Source organism: Adiantum capillus-veneris, chromosome 8, assembly GCF_014529385.1.
Source record: "Adiantum capillus-veneris isolate H3 chromosome 8, ASM1452938v2, whole genome shotgun sequence".
NCBI classification, from domain to species: Eukaryota; Viridiplantae; Streptophyta; class Polypodiopsida; order Polypodiales; family Pteridaceae; genus Adiantum; species Adiantum capillus-veneris.
Window position 1 is genome coordinate 24,475,723 of NC_140938.1, and position 22,289 is coordinate 24,498,011.

General features: G+C 43.4%; 1 protein-coding gene across 3 annotated transcripts in view; it reads right to left on the bottom strand.

Moving 5' to 3' along the window:
* The window catches only part of NADK1 (NAD kinase 1), a 99,841-nt gene that overhangs the window by 37,357 nt on the left and 40,195 nt on the right, over window positions 1-22,289 (bottom strand). For all 3 annotated transcript variants that reach the window (XM_086517682.1, XM_086517680.1, XM_086517681.1), the window contains one exon: window positions 7,403-7,516. In XM_086517682.1, coding sequence (XP_086373808.1) covers window positions 7,403-7,516 — 114 coding nt within the window. The remainder of the gene's footprint in view (window positions 1-7,402; window positions 7,517-22,289) is intronic.

Genomic DNA, 22,289 nt, shown 5'->3' on the forward strand with positions numbered 1-22,289 from the left:
ATGCCTCATGCGGCAGATAAACATTGTTGATGTGCAACAAACGTTTCCTAGCAATCACAGTGGAGTTGCCCAAAGTGTAATGAGATCACAACTGGGGCATGATTAGACAGTAACAAGGTATGGTCTATGTGTATTTCGCATACAAACTCATCAAATTGTTGCATGTTAAGGACATACCACTGATCCAATCGTGCACGATATGAAGAGTGAGCATTGTGCTCAAAAGTATACCCAAAAACATTTGGATTCAAAAGGCTCAACAAATCCGACATCCGTGTGCATGTAGTGAGATCTATCTAGGCCTGCAATTCCACACCCAACGTGTGTGAATGTCCTATGGTGTTATGTGTTGGAATTAGGGTTGCACAGAAACGCACACAGCTTGGAGAAGACGAAGAAAGCTCAAGGCACACAATAGAGAGTGTATCACTTAGTGTGCAATGGAAAGATAGATAGCCCTAGAGTGATGGGCGTATGTATAATGCACGGGGGAAAAAACCTCCTAAAGAGGGAAAAAATGCCCCGGCGGTCCTAGTGTGTTCACACACATCACTACCACATGTATATGGTAACAAATCCCCCCTCGAGTGATGCGGTGAACGACAGCTGGCACATGAGTTAAGGGAAGTGCCATGCCCTGAGGACATGATCAGTCCACAAAGGGGAGTAAGCCCAAAGCTTTGCGGAAAGCTTCAAGCTTCTCACGAGACAATGCCTTTGTGAAAAGATCTGCAAGGTTGTCCTGTGTTGGCACATAAGCCAAGTTGATATCTCCTGCTGAGAGCCTCTCCCTGACATAGTGGTAATGCACCTCAATGTGCTTCGTGCGAGCATGAAAAACTGGGTTCCTCGCAACTACCAATGCGCTCTGACTGTCAGTGTAGATAGTGTTGGCAGTGTCTTGTCCAACACCCAAATCAGCCATAAGGCGTCTGAGCCATACACACTCAACCGTAGCTGTGAAGACTGCCCTGTACTCAGCCTCACAACTCGAAGTGGCCACAATAGGTTGCTTCTTGCTCAACCATGATATACATGAACTGCCAAGCATGAAACAAAAACCACTTGTGGACACTCACGTGTCAAAACAACCAGCCCAATCTGAGTCCGAAAAAGCATGTAAGTCTGGCGGCAATGGTCCCCCCTTGGGATAAAACAAGCCAAGATGTAAAGAGCCACTAAGGTAGCGCAAAATCCTCTTGATAGCCTGCCAATGCTTAGACCCTCGGCTATGCATAAATCTGCTGACCTGTGAGATTGCAAACTGAATATCTGGCCTCATGTTGCATACATAAATGAGGCAGCCAACAGCAGTTTGGTAAAGAGTAACATCAGCAAGATCGCCAGCATCATGTAGACTCAACTTCAAACCTGTTTCCATGGGAGTGGCAATAGGTTTGCAATCCTTAAGTCCAAACATACATAGCAATGTCTCTATGTAACTTTTCTGACACAAGGCAATACCACCATCACACTGCTTAAACTGTATACCCAGGTAATGATGCAACAGTCCCAAATCTTTCATCTTGAAAGTAGCATTCATATCAGCCTTAAATTCAGCAATATGTCTCTCATTTGGTCCAATGATCAACAAATCATCGACATAAAGAACCACAATGAGAAATACATCATCCTCACGCTTTACATACAATGTGCTTTCTGTTGGACTGTTACGAAAGCCTCGTTTCACCAAATGAGTGTTAGCTTTCTCATACCAAGCACGAGGAGACTGCTTCAACCCATACAAAGCCTTCTTACATCTGCGAGGTTGCGTTACATAAACTTCCTCAAACATGTCACCATTCAAGAAAGAAGTAACAATGTCTGATTGATGTACATCCCAACCAAAATGAGCTGCCAATGCACATAGAAAAAGCACAGTAGTCATACCACAAGTGGGAGCAAAAGTCTCTTCATAATCAATGCCTTTTTGTTGTGCATAACCCATAAGCGGCAATACCCATGCATGGCTGGAGTAATCATCAATGAAACTCACGAAGTACAGGTAATTGCCCAAGGACGGAGTTTGCATGGACCCACAAACATCACTATGCACAAGCTGCAACCTACATGTGGCCCTAACTGAACCATCCTTTGGAAACTTAGAACGCTGCATTTTACCCAAAATACAGCCTTCACAAACATGTTTGACAGGTGCTTCAAGAGGCAGCAAAGAAGCAGCCATATCAGATTTCTGCAAACACAACAAACCGGCAAAATTCAGATGACCAAAACGTGCATGCCAAAGCTTTGCATCTAAAATAGCCCTTGAATCTGCAACTGCATTTGCAAAATTTTGTCCACACTTATCATACAAAGTGAGCTTATATAACCCACAGCACAAAAGGTCAGATGCAACAATTTTATCACTAAAACTGAGATCATGAACTATACATCTGTCATCCACAAATTTGACTACAAGTCCAAGTCTAGCAAGTGCAGATATAGACAAGAGATTCTTCTTGATCCCAGGTACATAAAGTGCATCAACAAGTGTGAAGGAACTGCCATTAGCAGCAGTGAGCACAATCTTTCCAACTCCCTGAACTAGATAAGAGGCGTTGTTGGCACAAGTGACTGAATTCCCATGAGCGACAGACTCTAGAGAGGTAAAAAATTCACTATGTGAGATAATGTGCTCTTTGGCCTTCAACTTAGGACACGACTTGATCAAGTGATCATTTGCTTTACAATAATGGCAACGCATCTTCTTTTGCCCTTGTCACCAGAATTGCCAAACAAAGTGTTGCCAACAGAAGCATTAGAAACAGTATTTTTGCCACTCGCAACAGAACCATAAGAAGTGGCTGCATTGCTGTTACCACCCTTTCTTTGAGAAGCAATAAAAGCCTGTTCAATTGCACGCTGCCTAGTCTTGTTTTTTCTGGAAAGTGACTCTTGCAACAGCAATGTGCATAATGCATCAAACTTGACAACTTCTAGATTTCCTTGGGTCATAAGTCTCCAAGTAGTAGCAAAAGTCTGGTAAGAATCTGGTAAGGCATCAAGAACAGTCTGCACAAGGGAACTGTTTGAAATGACTTCTCCAGCAGAAATAAGTTGCTCATTGATATCCTTGACACTAGCAAGGAAAGTGTCCATATCATCTTCCTCATGCATAATCTTCGACTCCATCTCTTTACGCAGCAAAGCAATTTTAGCCTCATTGCGACTTGCATAAAGACTAGCCAAAATATCCCAAGCCTGTTTTGCAAATTTCGCTGAACGGATGTGAGGAACAATGGTGCGCTTCACAGACAACGCAATCAATGCATGAGCCTGCGCATCCTTAACATCCCAACGAGCTTGTTCTGCCATAGGCAAAACAACTCTAACAGTTGCAATCCTTGCAGCAAGACCTGCAACATCCTCAACATCGCCTACATCTTCAAAACCAGGACGTACATCAATTCCCTGCACATTGTTCCAGACACCCTTTGACACAAGAACATGTTGCATCATATAAGCCCACATAGGGTAGTTGTCCCCATCCAACCTATCCTCAACAGCAAACATCTTAAACACATCTGTGTTGTTGTTATCAGCCATGGTAAATGCTGCACCTGATGTGAAGCCTGCCCGAAAATAGGAGAAACGAAGCGGGAACAACCTGTGCTATATAGCACAAACCGTAGAAGACTATAAGGCACCTGTTATGCAGAAAACGGCACTGACAGAAATTCTGCACAAAATGACAAAATAGCCTGTGCAGTGCTGCCTGTAGTGAAAACGGAGGCGGAAATGAGCCCAAATCAACATTCTGAGCAGACCGAAATGAGCCCAAAATATTTGTCGACCTGCAAACGTTCGCCAAAGCTCACTGAAATCTGAGAAAGTGAGCAGGCGTGTGTTGGAGCAGCTGGCGACTAAGCTCGGGAGGACGTGACCTACTCTGATACCAATTGTTGGAATTAGGGTTGCAGAGAAACGCACACAGCTTGGAGAAGACGAAGGAAGCGCAAGGCACACAATAGAGAGTGTATTACTTAGTGTGCAATGGAAAGATAGATAGCCCTAGAATGATGGGCAAATGTTCAATGCACGGGGAAAAAAACCTCCTAAAGAGGGAAAAAATGCCCGGGCGGTCCTAGTGTGTTCACACACATCACTACCACATGTATATGGTAACATTATGCAATAGAGCGGGTGCATTGTTAAAATCACCACAAAGCAGAGCATTGGAAAGTCACGGATAAGAAGAAAATGTATGCCACAAAGCAACCCGTTGCCCGAATGATGTAAGCGCATAAACACCACCAAATTCATAAGTCTGGCCATTGATCAAACATTGAACCACCATCCAACGACCGTTGGATCATTGTACTCCAGAAATGGTTGTAACTCATGCCTAACCATAATCAAAACACCTAGAAAGCCGGATAAACCATGCTATCTAGTAACCCACAAAATACGAGCATTGCCCAACAAATTCTCTTGCAAAACCACAATGTCTGCCTTACATGTATGTACATAGTGCCAGGTTAATCTCCACTTGCCAGAGTTACATAACCCGCGCACATTATATGAAATGCATTTAACACAACTATGCATTCTAGAGATATGTACAGAGACAAGGGAAGGAAGGGGCTAAGTTGTCGTTCCCATAAGCACATCAACAGACCTCGTGTCAACTACAGCAACCTAAATGCCTACCTCAGAGGAAGCAAAGCAGGCAGGTGAAGAAGAAGCCCATGAATCATTGCATCTCTATAAGAGTGTACCACCTTATTCCATGCATCCGCAAGAGTGCGGTTGTCATTGCACGAAAGAGGTTTTTGCATCGCAGATTTCACTTCACGGGTACATAATTGCGAGAAGAGAGCTGGGGGCGTATTTTAACAGTCTTCTTGGGGGTCACTCAAGGAGATCCTTCCCCTGAATCTACATTTTTTCCCTTATTCCTGGTCTCATGTGCAGTTACAGTCTTTCCTTTGCTCAGAATGCTTCGAGTAGTAGTAGATTTGACCTTGCCTTTATCCGTAGGGGGAGTAACATACAAAGTAGAAGCCCTAGTAGTGGTGGATCTAGGGTTAGAGGCTTCTTTCTCATTAGAAACTGCTAGTTGAGGAACAGCTGAAGGAGGAGGTTGCGAAATAGGCTCAGAACATTCCGATTGCATGTGTCCGAATCTCCCACAACGAAAACATGAATTTGCAAACTTCCTCCATTTGAGTTTAAAGGGCGTTTCCCAATGAGGGAGTCCCCCAAGTTGACAGTAATACCTTCAAGAGTGGGAACATCTTTGTCCCAAAGCACACAAAACTACCATCAACCTTGGGAGGTCATATCAATTTCCCCGGGTGAGTAGCAAGTATAGGAAAAAAGTGTCAACAGGTGCACGAAAAGTCACCTATTTCCACCCACACAGGGCACTTGTGACGGATTAGGCTTTGGTAGTCTTTGGTAAGAGATCATGGCGATACATGTGTCATCTGAGTACCAAAAAACAATGGGTATGACTCAAGCAACATATTACGGGCATGAGTGTCTGCCAACAAAACTTCATAGAATCCTCTGGCACCGAAGTAGACACCTCCAACTGCCTGGCGTTTAAGAAGGAAGTCCACCCACTGACCCACGTCTTGCGCAATAGGCATCTTGCCCGGAAAGAACAAAATCACTGCAGTAAGAGCATATTGCACCACTGGGTCCATGAGAGCTTGAAGAGGAATGAGCACTTCAGTAGCGGGTTCCTGACCCTCCCAAGCATTTCGTGCACCTTTAAAATCTTCCAATAAACAGGCTCGGATTTCACCCATTTCCGAAGACTCAGCGGCCATATGTTTCCTGCGTTTATAGGAGCGACAATTCAGTACAAAATCCACACTACGTATTGATGTAAACCAAGCTCTGCACACTTGCCAACAGATCTGTACACTCACGCACGCACACACACACACACACCAGGCAAAAGAAGTAAGGAAGGACTGTACAAGACCGAGAAAACAGAACACCTATGATAAAAAACACACACACTCTTACTACACAGTCACCCACACACTTATGCACAAAACAGCCAGAAACTGCAGGCTATCCACTTCTGCAGGCAAGGCAACAAAGCTGCCAGGCGCTGACACACACAATGCCCTGAGGCAAGACGGATATACCATATCCAAGAGTTGCAAGATCTCCTTAGCATCCGTTATATTCCGGATGTGTCCAAGTACCTCCCAAGTACAATTTTAAAAAATAATGAAGGTAAGTCGGTCCCATAACTATTAATACTATTCATTCTCCACCTCCCTAGTAGTAAGGTATGTCCCTCAGGAACCTTTGACCAAAAACCTTAGTTGCACCATCATTTAAGGTATAGGTTTCCAACATTGTCTTCATAACTACCTTCCAATCCTTGCAATTACTAGAGTCAAGCATTGATCCCTCTAAAACAACAATATAACGGGAGTCTTTCTTTCAAGTAACTCTTGCAGCTATTCATCATGCATATACGTCCTTGTTTGCTTAACACAGTCCTCCACCTGGTCAATGGTGACCCTACCTGCTCTACAACTCTCTGCAGTGCCCTTCAGCATGGTCAAGCGGAGACGAAGTCATAGGAGACTATCCTACGTAAACAAGTGTAAACTCCGGATCAAGGCTATGAGCACAGCATGCAATCCTCCTGCAGGTAGATTTTGGCACTCCTCTCAAAAAATACACTGGGCAGAAATGGTGTACTATGCCAATAAAACTCGACTTGACACTCTTTCCGGCTGGAAAATGAGCGACAGTAAACAAGGTTAAATCAAGGCACACACGGGCCTCCTCTGCTATGCCACACAAAAGCCCTCACTCCCTAGATCTAGACAAAATACCTAGGAGATGACCCCAAAAACTCTAACAACAGCTTGACCTTTTCAAGAAAGAACTTTGACAAGTACAAAGCTAACTCTTAAGGTAGCCAGTTTACATAAAATCGAACATTTGGTGGAGATTAAATTTTCAATCAAGGCCCTTTTTTCCTGGATGTCTAGAATAAAATCCCTGAGAAAACCATAAAAGATATATATTCTTCTGATGCAAGGAAATGCATCAGTGATGAACAGGAAGTACAATAAAAGGCACCTTTCACACAAAGAATGGCATTCATAGAGATGTGGCTACGCTCCTCTGTGCGTACCTCTTACTTGTCAGTGACTTGCCACCCTTATTTTGTAGCATCTAATCTGTGTTTTGGTATTTGGCTTTTATAACATAGTTGCTTTGGTTCAAAGACAAGATTTTCCAGTATGGAATGCAGATAAGGAGTTACATATCAATGAGACCCAAATTGAATATTTTTTGAGGCATTGTTACAAACCATCAAAACAGACATATAGACACGAGTGTTTACGCTTCAGCAGAGAAGCATTCGCAAATAATTTTTACTCCAAAAGAAGCTCTTTTCATATTGTGTATTGTTCACCTATATCAGTTTTATTCCGCAAGCATTCAAGTTCGTACTTCCGCTTCCACTCAGAAGCCTCCTCCAATGCTCGAGCCTTGCCCTCAGCAACAACTCTCAAAGCCTTTGCCACCGCTGTCACAAAATTCTGGATTTAAAATCATAATTTGCTACAATCATTTCATTTCCTCCATACATCATGCAATCAACATCTTTTTTTAAACAGTTCTGTGCTTACAACTCCCAAGCAAACTCCCAAGCAAACTTGTGATTGTTATCCACAAGACACTTTAACTATCAGTTTCATCAGAGATCTTAAATAATGCCTAAATAGATCACAACTGACATCATCACTGCCCCATTATGCCCCATACACATGAACACACGAGCATACATTCAGTGTGAGTTTTGTGAGAACTTCAAAGATGCTAGACAGCTCAACAATAATGAAGTTAAGCAATATACAAATCCATAAATCAACAATAAGGAACTAATACACTAATAAACATATATACCTAGATGAATCCAGGATAAGCCCAGATTCACCCTTGAAGGAAAGAGCAAGGTTAGACCCATGGTAGTCACCCACAAGACGATATAAACATCAGCTCCATCATGCATAGTATTGACTAAATACCACGACATCCCCACTAACGTCGTCAGTGCCCAATAGTGGGTGTAGAACTAGGTACTAACAAATGCTCCCCAACACAACACACACCACACACACACACATAGGAGCATACATCAACACAAAGTTCAGCGTACTGAGTTTCTGTCGTGACTCCGGAGATCAAGGGCAGACTCAGCCATAATGAAGCCTAGCACTAAAAGAAGCATGAAATCGAAAAAATTAGCACAAATGAGGTAGTTGATAGGGCATACGCACCACAAAAGATACAAAGAATTAGCACAATATCAACTGGTCGTAACTCGGACGAAAACTTCACGATGTGAAGTCTGCATGTCCGCTATACGACTAAAAAATATACCTAGATGAATCCACGATAAGCCCAGATTCACCCTTGAAGGAAAGTGCAAGGTATAGACCCATGGTAGTCACCCACAAGACGATATAACCATCACCTCCATCATGCATAGTATTGACTAAATACCACGACATCCCCACTAACGTCGTCAGTGCCCAATAGTGGGTGTAGAACTAGGTACTAGCATATGCTACCCAACACAACACACACCACACGCACACACATATCAGCATACATCAACACAAAGTTCAGCGTACTGAGTTTCTGTCGTGACTCCGGAGATCAAGGGCAGACTCAGCCATAATGAAGCCTAGCACTAAAAGAAGCATGAAATCGAAAAAATTAGCACAAATGAGGTAGTTGATACGGCATACGCACCACAAAAGATACAAAGAATTAGCACAATATCAACTGGTCGTAACTCGGACAAAAACTTCACAATGTGAAGTCTGCATGTCCGCTATACGACTAAAAAATATACCCAAGCCCAAACTCACCCTTGAAGGAAAGTGCAAGGTACAGACCCATGGTAGTCACCCACAAGACGATATAACCATCAGCTCCATCATGCATAGTATTGACTAAATACCACAACATCCCCACTAACGTCGTCAGTGCCCAATAGTGGGTGTAGAACTAGGTACTAACATATGCTCCCCAACACAACACACACCACACGCACACACATATCAGCATACATCAACACAAAGTTCAACGTACTGAGTTTCTGTCGTGACTCCGGAGATCAAGGGCAGACTCAGCCATAATGAAGCCTAGCACTAAAAGAAGCATGAAATCGAAAAAATTAGCACAAATGAGGTAGTTGATAGGGCATACGCACCACAAAAGATAGAAAGAATTAGCACAATATCAACTGGTCGTAACTCGGACAAAAACTTCACAATGTGAAGTCTGCATGTCCGCTACACGACTAAAAAATATACCTAGATGAATCCAGGATAAGCCCAGATTCACCCTTGAAGGAAAGTGCAAGGTATAGACACATGGTAGTCACCCACAAGACGATATAACCATCAGCTCCATCATGCATAGTATTGACTAAATACCACGACATCCCCACTAACGTCGTCAGTGCCCAATAGTGGGTGTAGAACTAGGTACTAACATATGCTCTGTCACAAACATATAAAATACATTCGGATAAATAGGATTTATCACTTATTATTGAAGCCAGAGGATATAGAGAGAAATAAATAGAGAGAGAGATAGGGAGTGAGAAGATCGACACAGTACTGGGGACCAGAAGATAGGTTGGTCCCCACCCCGTAATAGTATCTTTATTACTGAGGAGAAGTCTATACAAGCACTTGAACCGAACGTATTACCACGTTCATTCTAGAATAAGACTTGATGGTTCCCGAAAGCCTCAGCTTCCGATTCCTAGGGCAAAACCCTATTCCAAGGAACTTTCCAATTCCTCGAGAATCAAGGTTCTCGCCTCTGGATCTCACCTTCCAGACTCGGGGCATGGCATCCCTGCAACTCTTTTCCAACTCTCTTTCCAGAGTCCTCTTCCTGCAGAACAACTCTGCTTTCCCGGACACGAAGTCCTTACTTCGGAATCCCAACTTCCGGATCACAACTTGAGAGACTACCTCTCTCCGATCCGTGGATCTACTTCCCAAACTCGGGTACGAAACCCTTGGGCTGATCTGGCTCTAGTTCCTCAGAGCGCTTTTCTCTTGCAGAGGCTCATACCTTCCTCTGCTCCTACTCCCTCACTAAGAGGAAGTACACCTGCAAACAAATACTCAGAGTTCATAACATGAAAATCGTTACCTTGAAAGTCTCGACGCTCGAAACGCAACTCCGTTCTCGGAAAGCAATTCCCCGGAAGAGATCTCTCCATAGAAAATCCTCTCTTCCAATCCTACACACAAAAGAGGTGTGTTCTCGGGTTCCTTCTCGTAAATTAACCCCGTCTACGACGTTTATGGACTGAAAACAGAGAAAAACAGCAACTTGTCGCGATGGAAACACGCTTCGTAGACACTTCTTCGCGAGGAAACTCGCGCACTGGGTCTTGGCGACATCTAGTACACTTGGGGCAGCCATGGGCATCACCGGCAACGTCTTCTTTACGGCTGAAATCTGCAGCAGCATCTCCTCCTTGCAAAGATTGGTCCTCCCCTCTGAGGGCATGTGATGCTTTTATAGCTCCTAGCCACGGGATGAATAGCTGCTCGTGTAGAGGTCGCGGCCGTTTTTTTTTTTTCCAAATTTTTTTTTTTCTGTTCTGCCAGAAAAAGAGAGAAAACGTTGGCTGATCTGTTGCCTTATTTATCAGATGGCTGCCCACTTATAAAGTGGGCGGCCGGCGTATTTTAAAAATAGTCTGAACCTGCCCAAAAACTCAATAAAACCTTATAAGTTAAAAACAATGCTTTCACAACACTTCCCAGGCGTCCCTGGATGCAATCACATGCAGAGTTGCAATGCAGACAGACTTCCTCGCGAGAAAGCATTTGCTTTCCCGAAAAGCAATCCCGCTTTTTCAAAAAGCATCTGTTTTTCCTCAAAGTTTCCTCTGAACCCATCTTCATTCAAGTGCTTGCTTTTTCCTTGTGCACAATTCTAGCACAGTTCGGAATTTCCTCCCGACTATGGATATTCCCTTTCCGATGCACCCGTCACCCACCTTGTGACTCATCAGAAATACCCATCACCTAGTCCTTTCCTACCGAACTTACGGTACAATCTCCTTCACGATGCTCTATGTCACCCATCCTATGACGCATCAGAGATGTCCGTTCCCGGATGGTCGGATACGTCTGCCCGATGCTCCCTGTCACCCATCCGATGTGACGCATCAAAAGTACCCGTTCCTGGTGGCCTTACAGATATTCCCTTTCACAGTGCTCCCATCATTACTCTGAATGACGCACTAGGAATATTCTGTTCTCGGATGTCTCCAGTGAGAAAAACCCACACTTAAAATTCCAATAATTCATTTAGAATTATTTTTCTGTCAGATAAAGCCAATTTGGCAACATCCCTCTCACTTATAAACAGTTGTCCTCAACTGTAGAGGTCCAACTGAACTGCCAAGGAGAAATCGGAAAAATTCCAAATCTTGCTCAATGGTGAGTTGAGCTGGTCCATTCTCAGAAGAGAAGCTAAAAATTAAATTAAACAAAAATTCAATAATTCAATACTTACCTTACCGGTTCATGTGCTTCCTCTAGTACCTCGAGGATATCCTTCACCATTCATCAAACTTACGAGCCATGTAAGAACTCGTCATTCGCGTCTTTCCAAGAATCTCTTAACTCATTGCCACCTTCTCCCAAGAAGAATAATCCTCCTAAAAATCAATTTACGTCTATGTCCTTGCGCATAACCTTGCGCTATTAGTCCTGAGGATATTAAACCTCTTCTGTCCTCCCGCATAGGGCATGTCGAGAGCATTAAGCTCATGTGAATCTTCCTGTGGCAGACAAAGTGTGTCATCTTACCAAAGTAAGTTCTTATTCCGGGCCTTTGCTTTGGGTAGGCCAATTGTTCTGATCCAAAGTTTCCTTATCTAAGACTCTGTTAACTTGATTCCGTCTTCTCAAATTCGAGAAGAATAATCTTCCTAGAAATCAATCTAGGTATCGGTCCTTGCGCATTATCCTGCGTTGTTAGCCCAGAGGGTATTAAACCTCGTGTCCTCCCACATAGGGAATGCCCAAGTCATAGAGCATTAAGCTCGATGTCTTTCTTTCACAATTTGCGATCACCTTAAAGAAGGTTCTTGTTCCGGGCCATCGCTCAACGTAGGCGGACGGTTCCAATCCGAAGATTCCTTGTGCACAGCGGCACTTCCTTCCAATCTTTTCCTCCTGCGAGTTATTACCACCAGCAGTGTTTTCCGGACGCCCATTAGAGTCTCTTCCTTACAGAATCATAAAAAATGATCCACCTTGCGAGCATCAATGACGCCTTGCAAAATATCAGGCAGATAGGATTCTAGCCATAGCATTTTCTGAACGTACGTTCTAACCCGGTTTACAATAGAGCGAACCCTCTTTGATTCTCAAGGATGTTCTCCCATATGTAATTCTTACCATTTTGAAACGGTTGGCGAACTATATTCTTACGAACATAATAGTTCGAATTTATTCCAACAGCGTGTAAATGCTACTTGACCTGCTCATGGAGAAACATATACCTTAACCAAAAGTTGCTACTGTAATAAGTTGCTACTGTAATGGTAAAGGCACATAGCGTACTCAATGATCAACGATCATCACAAAACCTCCTCTCCATAGAGAAACTCAAATTCCTTGTACCGAACACATCTCAAATAGACATTCTCGTGTCGGAATATCCTTGCGCGCAAAAAGGCGCTCAAGAGAGTACAACAAACTCCAGTCGAGATCCTAAAAAGGAAGTTGGTTCATCTCATTCCGTTCAACAGAAAAAAATTCGATTGGTAGATGACCCACCTTAGAATAGGTCTGCATCTTCGTGTGTTATCCATGTACTGAAAAGTGTACATAATTCTTACGCTGTGTTAGAGTTTCAATGAACCTGGGAAATTACCTGCCCTTCGTAAGATCCTTAGAGCGAAGACACTCAACCTGACGATCTCTTGGCTCAATCTTAGAGCAAAACCCGCTCATCAAATAATCTAGGATTTCAATCCTTGGATTCCTCGAGCATAGGCCGTAGTTGTCACTTGTTCCTTCCCTCGTAAAGAGAGTGTTCATTCACTTGTGCGAAAAGCACTACCATGTCTTCCTTGACCGGGTAGGGGGTGTGGGCTTAAAGAGTATTCAAGCTTGATGAAAGCTTTTCTTTGCTACCAGATCAATAGTTGACCTTTCGACTAGTTAAGCAAACCAATTCATCTCAAAAAACAATGTTTCAGTTTGATCCTGCTCTCATAAACACTCAAGAGTGGTAGTCCCGGTTAGACATAACCATATCTTGTGCAAAAGAGCAAACAAGCACAATGCACTTTATGATTTCCTCAAAGATGTAACTTTCATTGAAAACCTGTCCTCTCACTTAAAGTTCGAGGGTCTTCTATTCAAGAACTCAGGAGTTACATTGAATTCCCTTACTCCAAACTTTCTGTGTTCAATGATTCCCATCCCACTACGGGGATTGGATTCTATGTACACAAAGGTGTACACTTTCAGCTTTTATTGCTGACTCTACCATTTGCTGCAAAGTATTTTGCAAATGCGTCTACAAAATTCAGGTAAAAGTGCTTTGTTGAATTTCTTCATATTTCCTTCCTCAAGAGAGGATCGAGAGTGGAGCTGCCTTGGAAGGAGTGAACCACTACTTGCTTTGACTCACTCGTGTTCCTATTGGGCAAACCCATCCCAATCTTCTTGGATGCCTTCCTCAAAGTGTAGAGGAAAAAAATTTGTCGAAAAATTCAGCATTGAATTGAATCCAAGTCTTCTTGTAAGTTCCTTGCAGAGCTTTGGTATACCACCAGGTACTTGCAATCCCCTTAAGGTGTTTAATCACATGCCTCATCTTCGACGCTTTTTCAGAAATTGTAGTTTGCAAAGGCAACTTCAAACTTGTCAAATCAAAGCGGTAGCTTTTGGGGCATCTTCCCTTCCGTCAATAGTATCAAACTTCACTGGAAGTGTTCCTAGGTCTAGAGACCTTCTTCATATCCTTCCTAGAATGACGGGATTTCTTGGCTATGGTTATGGTTTGAAGTTCATGGATATTTTCTGGATTCTGAAAGATCTTGAGCATTCCGCTCCTTGGATCCTCTAGGTTCTTGAGCATCATGCTCTTGTCGCATACACACATCTGAGCATACATCAACACAAAGTTCAGCGTACTGAGTTTCTGTCGTGACTCCGGAGATCAAGGACAGACTCAGCCATAATGAAGCCTAGCACTAATAGAAGCATGAAATCGAAAAAAATAGCACAAATGAGGTAGTTGATAGAGCATACACACCACAAAAGATACAAAGAATTAGCACAATATCAACTGGTCGTAACTCGGACGAAAAATTCATAATGTGAAGTCTGCATGTCCCCTATACCACTAAAAAGTATACCTAGATGAATCCAGGATAAGCCCAGATTCACCCTTGATGGAAAGTGCAAGGTATAGAGCCATGGTAGTCACACACAAGACGATATAACCATCAGCTCCATCATGCATAGTATTGACTAAATACAACGACATCCCCACTAACGTCGACAGTGCCCAACAGTGGGTGTAGAACTAGGTACTAACATATGCTCCCCAACACAACATACACCACATGCACACACATACGAGCACACATCAACACAAAGTTCAGTGTACTGAGTTTTTGTCGTGACTCCGGAGATCAAGGGCAGACTCAGCCATAATGAAGCCTCGCACTAAAAGAAATCGAAAAAATTAGCACAAATGAGATAGTTGATAGGGCATACGCACCACAAAAGATACAAAGAATTAGCACAATATCAAATGGTTGTAACTCGGACGAAAACTTCACAATGTGAAGTCTGCATGTCCGCTATACGACTAAAAAATATACCTAGACGAATCCAGGATAAGCCCAAATTCACCCTTGAAGGAAAGTGCAAGGTATCAACCTATGGTAGTCACCCACAAGACGATATAACCATCAGCTCCATCATGCATAGTATTGACTAAATACCACAACATCCCCACTAACGTCGTCAGTGCCCAATAGTGGGTGTAGAACTAGGTACTAACATATGCTCCCCAACACAACACACACCACACGCACACACATATGAGCATACATCAACACAAAGTTCAGCGTACTGAGTTTCTGTCGTGACTACAGAGATCAAGGGCATACTCAGCCATAATGAAGCCTAGCACTAATAGAAGCATGAAATCGAAAAAATCAGCACAAATGAGGTAGTTGATAGGGCATACGCACCACAAAAGATACAAAGAATTAGCACAATATCAACTAGTCGTAACTCGGACAAAAGCTTCACAATGTGAGTCTGCATGTCCGCTATACAACTAAAAAATATACCTACATGAATCCAGGATAAGCCCAGATTCACCCTTGAAGGAAAGTGCAAGGTATAGAGCCATGGTAGTCACCCACAAGACGATATAACCATTAGCTCCATCATGCATAGTATTGACTAAATACCACGACATCCCCACTAACGACGTCAGTGCCCAATAGTGGGTGTAGAACTAGGTACTAACATATGCTCCCCAACACAACACACACCACACGCACACACACATATGAGCATACATCAACACAAAGTTTAGCGTACTGAGTTTCTGTCGTGACTACGGAGATCAAGGGAAGACTTAGCCATAATGAAGCCTAGCACTAAGAGAAGCATGAAATCGAAAAAATTAGCACAAATGAGGTAGTTGATAGGGCATACGCACCACAAAAGATACAAAGAATTAGCACAATATCAACTGGTCGTAACTCGGACGAAAACTTCACAATGTGAAGTCTGCATGTCCGCTATACGACTAGAAAATATACCTAGATGAATCCAAGATAAGCCAAGATTCACCCTTGAAGGAATGTGCAAGGTATAGACCCATAGTAGTTACCCACAAGACGATATAACCATCAGCTCCATCATGCATAGTATTGACTTAATACCACGACATCCCCACTAACGTCGTCAGTGCCCAATAGTGGGTGTAGAACTAGGTACTAACATATGCTCCCCAACACAACACACACGACACGCACACACATATGAGCATACATCAACACAAAGTTCAACGGACTGAGTTTGTGTCGTGACTCCGGAGATCAAGGGCAGACTCAGCCATAATGAAGCCTAGCACTAATAGAAGCATGAAATCGAAAAAATTAGCACAAATGAGGTAGTTGATAGGGCATACGCACCACAAAAGATACAAAGAATTAGCACAATATCAACTGGTCGTAACTCGGACGAAAACTTCACAATGTGAAGTCTGCATGTCCGCTATACGACTAAAAAATATACCTAGATGAATCCAGGATAAGCCCAGATTCACCCTTGAAGGAAAGTGCAAGGTATAGAGCCATGGTAGTCACCCACAAGACGATATAACCATCAGCTCCATCATGCATAGTATTGACTAAATACCACGACATCCCCACTAACGTCGTCAGTGCCCAATAGTGGGTGTAGAACTAGGTACTAACATATGCTCCCAAACACAACATACACCACACGCACACACATACGAGCATACATCAACACAAAGTTCAGCGTACTAAGTTTTTGTCGTGACTCCGGAGATCAAGGGCAGACTCGGCCATAATGAAGCTTAGCACTAAAAGAAATCGAAAAAATTAGCACAAATGAGGTAGTTGATAGGGCATACGCACCACAAAAGATACAAAGAATTAGCACAATATCAACTGGTTGTAACTCGGACGAAAACTTCACAATGTGAAGTCTGCATGTCCGCTATACGACTAAAAAATATACCTAGATGAATCCAGGATAAGCCCAGATTCACCCTTGAAGGAAAGTGCAAGGTATAGACCTATGGTAGTCACCCACAAGACGATATAACCATCAGCTCCATCATGCATAGTATTGACTAAATAGCACGACATCCCCACTAACGTCGTCATTGCCCAATAGTGGGTGTAGAACTAGGTACTAGCATATGCTCCCCAACACAACACACACCACACGCACACACATATGAGCATACATCAACACAAAGTTCAGCGTACTGTGTTTCTGTCGTGACTCCGGAGATCAAGGGCAGACTCAGCCATGATGAAGCCTAGCACTAAAAGAAGCATGAAATCGAGAAAAGTAGCACAAATCAGGTAGTTGATAGGGCATACACTAATAAACACTCAAATAGGAAAAGTACCACTTTAATCCTTACCAAACATCTTGTGACAAACAAGACGGGCAATGTTTTTTAGAGCGGCCTGCTCATAAATGCACCGTTGTGTTTTACTCTCTCGATGGGTGAAATAACCTAGCTGGGCTACAGCTAGGCAATAGGCCATGAGCAAGCCCAAAGGTGCTGATACAAAACAGAAGAGCTGGTGACAAAAAATCCAGATGCCAAAAATCTGAAAAAATGTAAGCGAAAACCTCTCCTAAAGTAAAATATTGCTGGGCAACCTAACACGCTTTTGAAATCAAAGCACCATGAACCAGCTGAACACGAACACCATCAGCGACTACCAGTGAGCATCCACCAAATCCCACCAAGAGGAGCCAATTCCAATACTTGCAGAGGACAAGGATGGTAAAACCAGCTAGTACACAGTAGAGGGCAATACAATTTCTATTACCTTTTAATTATACACAGAGAACCGAGAAGAAAGAGAACACAAATGCGTCCAAATACTAGATTGTCACTGGCGCCCCTTGCGGTATTTCCTTACTCAATCAAAACAAACAATCCGAACACTGGGACAAAACTCCCACCGAGAAGTTCAAATCTGTCAAGGCCGAAACTGCAGGGTTTTAACCCACTTTTGGCAACATAATGGCACCAAAATCTCTGTAGGTCAAAAGTACAAGTGTAGGACAGATTTCCATTGTATTTTAGAAGCTTTTTGTGCACTGTAAGTCAATTTCAGCATGCTTAAATTTTCTGTTTTGGTCAATGACAGGTGCCCGAAATCTTGTATAAGCAATTAGCTAATCCCATTTCTGTTCAGAAGGCTCTTGACTTAACAAACACGCATAAAACCCACAAGACTCTACATAGTCATCTGGAAAGCCCAACGGGTGGGGTATTACCATATGTGTAAAGGGGAGAGAGATGCACGAGAGCGGAATCATCGCGCTACGTGAGACAGACGCGTAGCCCAGATTCCATTTAGGCGCGCACATGCTTCCATACTCATCACAATTCAGAGCAAATTTGTCTGACCGGTTACCGACTAATTCTGGATGTGGGAAATCCCTTTGATTGCACCCATTTCACACTGGCCATGCAATGTCCACTTGCGCCTTTTCAAAGGTTTCAAGGGGAAAACAAGCAAAAATAAAATAAATAAAAATGTATTAAATATATAGAAAAGGCAATAGGAAAAATACATTCCTCGTAAAATACCCCCCCTTTGAAATACTGCAAGCGACCTTGCTTGCGTGCCATGAATACATGTTGACATCACATGTAATCCAAGATGGCAATCTAACACAAACATGCTTCCACTCAAATTTTGTATGGAAAAAGTAGATAACAATTGCTTAACTACTCCTTTGAGCATCATGAACCATGCTCTTAACATTGCTCCATTGAGCTACATCAAGTCACTATGGAATCCAATTGGAGAGCTTCAAGGTATAGTTGCAATAACAGAGGTGAATCTACCAATTTGGCCTCTTCCATCCATTTTGCATCCATTGGTGTGTAGTTCTTGAGCTTCACCAAGTAGCATCTTGCAACCTTCCCTCTAAATTTCCTTTCTTTATGTGCCATTATCTGTTCACGAACAAGAATTATATGTTCACTTCGGGCTGTTCCTCTGGAACCATATGCACTGGTACATCACTAAGAAAGGACCTTCTAGTAATTCATGTCTAAAAGTCTCTCCTAAGAAGGTTCACATGAAAAGCATTATGAATCATCCAACATTCTCCTAGCTTCAATCTATAGGCTACATCACTGATCTTTTTGGAAATCTCAAAAGGTCCATAATACCACATGCTCAGCTTAGGAAACAAAAGTTCCTTGCCTTTCCTTTTCCTTAACTTTGCCTCTTCAAAGCACAAAAGTACCCAATCACCAAGTGAAAATACAAGTTCACAACCGTGACGATCAATAGTTTTCTTTAGCTTAGCCTGAGTTTTCTCAAGAGCTATCTTTATCTTCCTATATATTTCATCCATATCTTGCACATACCAGTCTGCCTCAAATATATTGTCCTAAGTCTGCAAAATGGGTATCTCAAAGAGAATAGGAGATCAAGGAACTCAAAGAACAATTGGCCAAAGCACAAGCTGATCTCACTAACCAATCAAAGATGCACACGGGGATCAAAAATAAAGTCCATCGCTATGCTTTCCCATGGCCTGTCAAGAATTGGCAATGGCTGTAGCAATCACGATGCTTTCTACCTCTCAAACTTGAATTTCTAGCATACTCAGCATGATCTTACAAAAGCATCAACATCTCGACGCAAAGCTAAGCAATAAAAGAATGTCTCAACTACCTTCATTGTCGCATCAATTCGAGGGTCCCCAGTATATGGTGGAGCATCACTTTCAACCAAGACTTTTGGCCGCAACTGCTTAGTGATGCATAACTTGCCATGCATCATTCTTAAGTGTATAATGCTCATGATGTTGTCCAATAACAAGCTGATCATAAATCCTTGCAAAATCTGTCTTTAGTGTACTCTCCTTTCATTTGATCCAATTGATGGTGATATGAAATAGACACTGCAAAAACTTGTGGCTTGCGAGAGACGCATCTGCTACTACATTCTTTTTGCCTTTCACGTGCATAATTTGGAAATGAAACTAGACAAAAAGTTCGTCCATTGCATGTGCTTTTCTGACAGCTTAGCTTGAGTTAGACGGTAACACAAGGTCTGGCGATCCGATTGCACAACAAAATCAGCACCAAAGCAAAAGTGCTTCGAGCTGGTGAGAGCATGAAAAACTGCCAAGATCTCTTTCTCATAAAGTTATGAACTTCTCTCTCAATTCGAGAAAATTATACTCTCATATGCCACTACTCGGCCACCTTGCATAGGAACTGCACCAAGGCTATTCCCACAAGCATCACATCGAACCACAAATGGTTTCGAAAGATCTGGGAAAATGATTTTTGAATCTAAAGTCAACTTTTCTTTCAAGTGCTTGAAAGCTACAATTTCTTTAGTTGTCCACTTGAAAACAACTCTCTACGGCATAAAGTGGTGAAGCAATCTCCTCTCTCTCATAGTTTCCTATGACATTAAAATACTCTCTCTCTCTCTCTCTCTCTCTCTCTCTCTCTCTCTCTCTCTCTCTCTCTCTCTCTCTCTCTCTCTCTCTCTCTCTCTCTCTCTCTCTCTCTTTTGGAAAAATCAGGGCTGTATATTACTGAGTACAATATAATCCCCAGCGGATGCCAAAATAGCCTATCACGTGGGGTGTACAAGCTGAATGTAAGGGTGAGAGCCACTATAGTGACAACTCGACTAGAACAATCTCATGGTGGTCTGTGTGATGAGTGGAGGAGAAACCACCGAGGGGGGGCATAATGCCATGTAATCTAGCCACCTGTAAGTGTGAAGAAGAGTGGAGATTGGGCCCAACGCCGAAGGAAGGCAAATCGACGAGCCTCAGCTGCTCGAGATGTACCTTAGGAAGAATCCCACTGTCAAATCAGGGTGTGAATGATGTCCAGCCAAATGGCAGTGAGGGTATCCTGAAGGAGCTGTGGAGGCGCACTGAGAATGTGAAGACAACGAGCTCTCCAAACATTCCATAGTGTAATGCTAGTGATGACTGAAAAAACTTCATCACGTGTCTGAGGATCCCCTTGCCAAGCAATCTGTGGTAACATAGCCAAAATCCCTCGCCGATAACCAGTCGAGGTAAGCATAAGAGTTGGATCTGTGTCTGAGCCCTTGTAGAAAAGATGCGGTCCGTGCATCGGCATCAACCATGAGACAGATCCCCAAGTGAGAAATCCATGTTGAACACCGGCTCTGCTAAGTAAAAAGCAAACTGCTAGCCACACTACATGAGAAGATGAGCATGACCAAAGACAATGTGCAGGTGACTCATGTAGTCGCAAAGGACAGCGAGTACATAACGGATCATGACCCATAGTAGCTAGTCAAGTCCCAACTGGAAGTCCTGCATGTGCAATCATCCACATGAAAAAAGAAATACGACGAGCCACATGTAAATCCCAGATGGTTGACCAAAACTGCTGTAGATAGGCATGGGAGAGACCTGAATGTAACCAGAAACGCATACGAGTGGGCTGCTCTGGGTGCTGTCTCATCAATGCTAATCTTCCAATTCTGACAGTGTACTCAAAGAATGATACAGGTGCACCGGTGGGGTTAGAGTGAGGCCAATGCCACTCTCCTAGGTCCCAATAAAGCTGAGATAGGGCACGACCCTCCCACACCCAAAGCCTCCAAAGTGCGGCATCAGCGGAAGCGAAATGGGGGTCAACACAACGACGCTTCCCGCGGGAGCCAACTACTCGTATGGCCTCCCATCGAGCGTCGGGGTAGACAAGGTGCGGAGAGGTGGTATCATATGTCAATCTAGCATGAATCCCCTGAGAGTAGTCAGTATCAACTGTGAACAGCATGGTGTCTAAACGAACTAATAAGAGAGTGCTCTGAGCAAAGAGACCTTCCCAGCCACTATGTGGAGGCATCTGAATCGTGCCGCGCATGACTGCGTCCCACTGTGAAGGAACGGCGGAGTCAATCTCAAGCAGTCTGTCTGTCACCCCGCGACCAATGTCATAATGTTCTGCCACAAAATCTGCATCCAGCATACGTGTCTCATGAAACAACCGCATAGAGGCAGCACGGCCAGTGTCCCAAGCAGCCCAATCAATGTGAGTCCTCTCTCCAAGCTGACGGGGTGGATTAACCGAAGAATCAAGAACTGCATCATTCCAAATGAGAGGCTGGCACTCAATCTCCTCACGACATGAGGGAGGTGAGCGTATGATAGCCCGTCGCATGGAAACCCAAATCTGAAGGAGCGATTGGATGAAGAGTGAGAGAGTGCTGGTGAACAAGGGGGCATCCGTAAAGAGAAAACGATACCCTGTATGCCAAGTATGACCATCTCTAGTGCCAAGGCGTGGAGTCGCTGTGCAAAGAGCGGCCTGAAGAAGCATCTTCCAAGGTTCTTGGCCGGGAAAAAGACCCCGAACAATAAGCTTGGTAAGAAGGGCGCGGCTCTGTAATTCTGGATCAATAATGCCAAGGCCTCCCTCTGACCTAGGACGAATAATCGTGGACCAGCGAACTCGAGCACGAG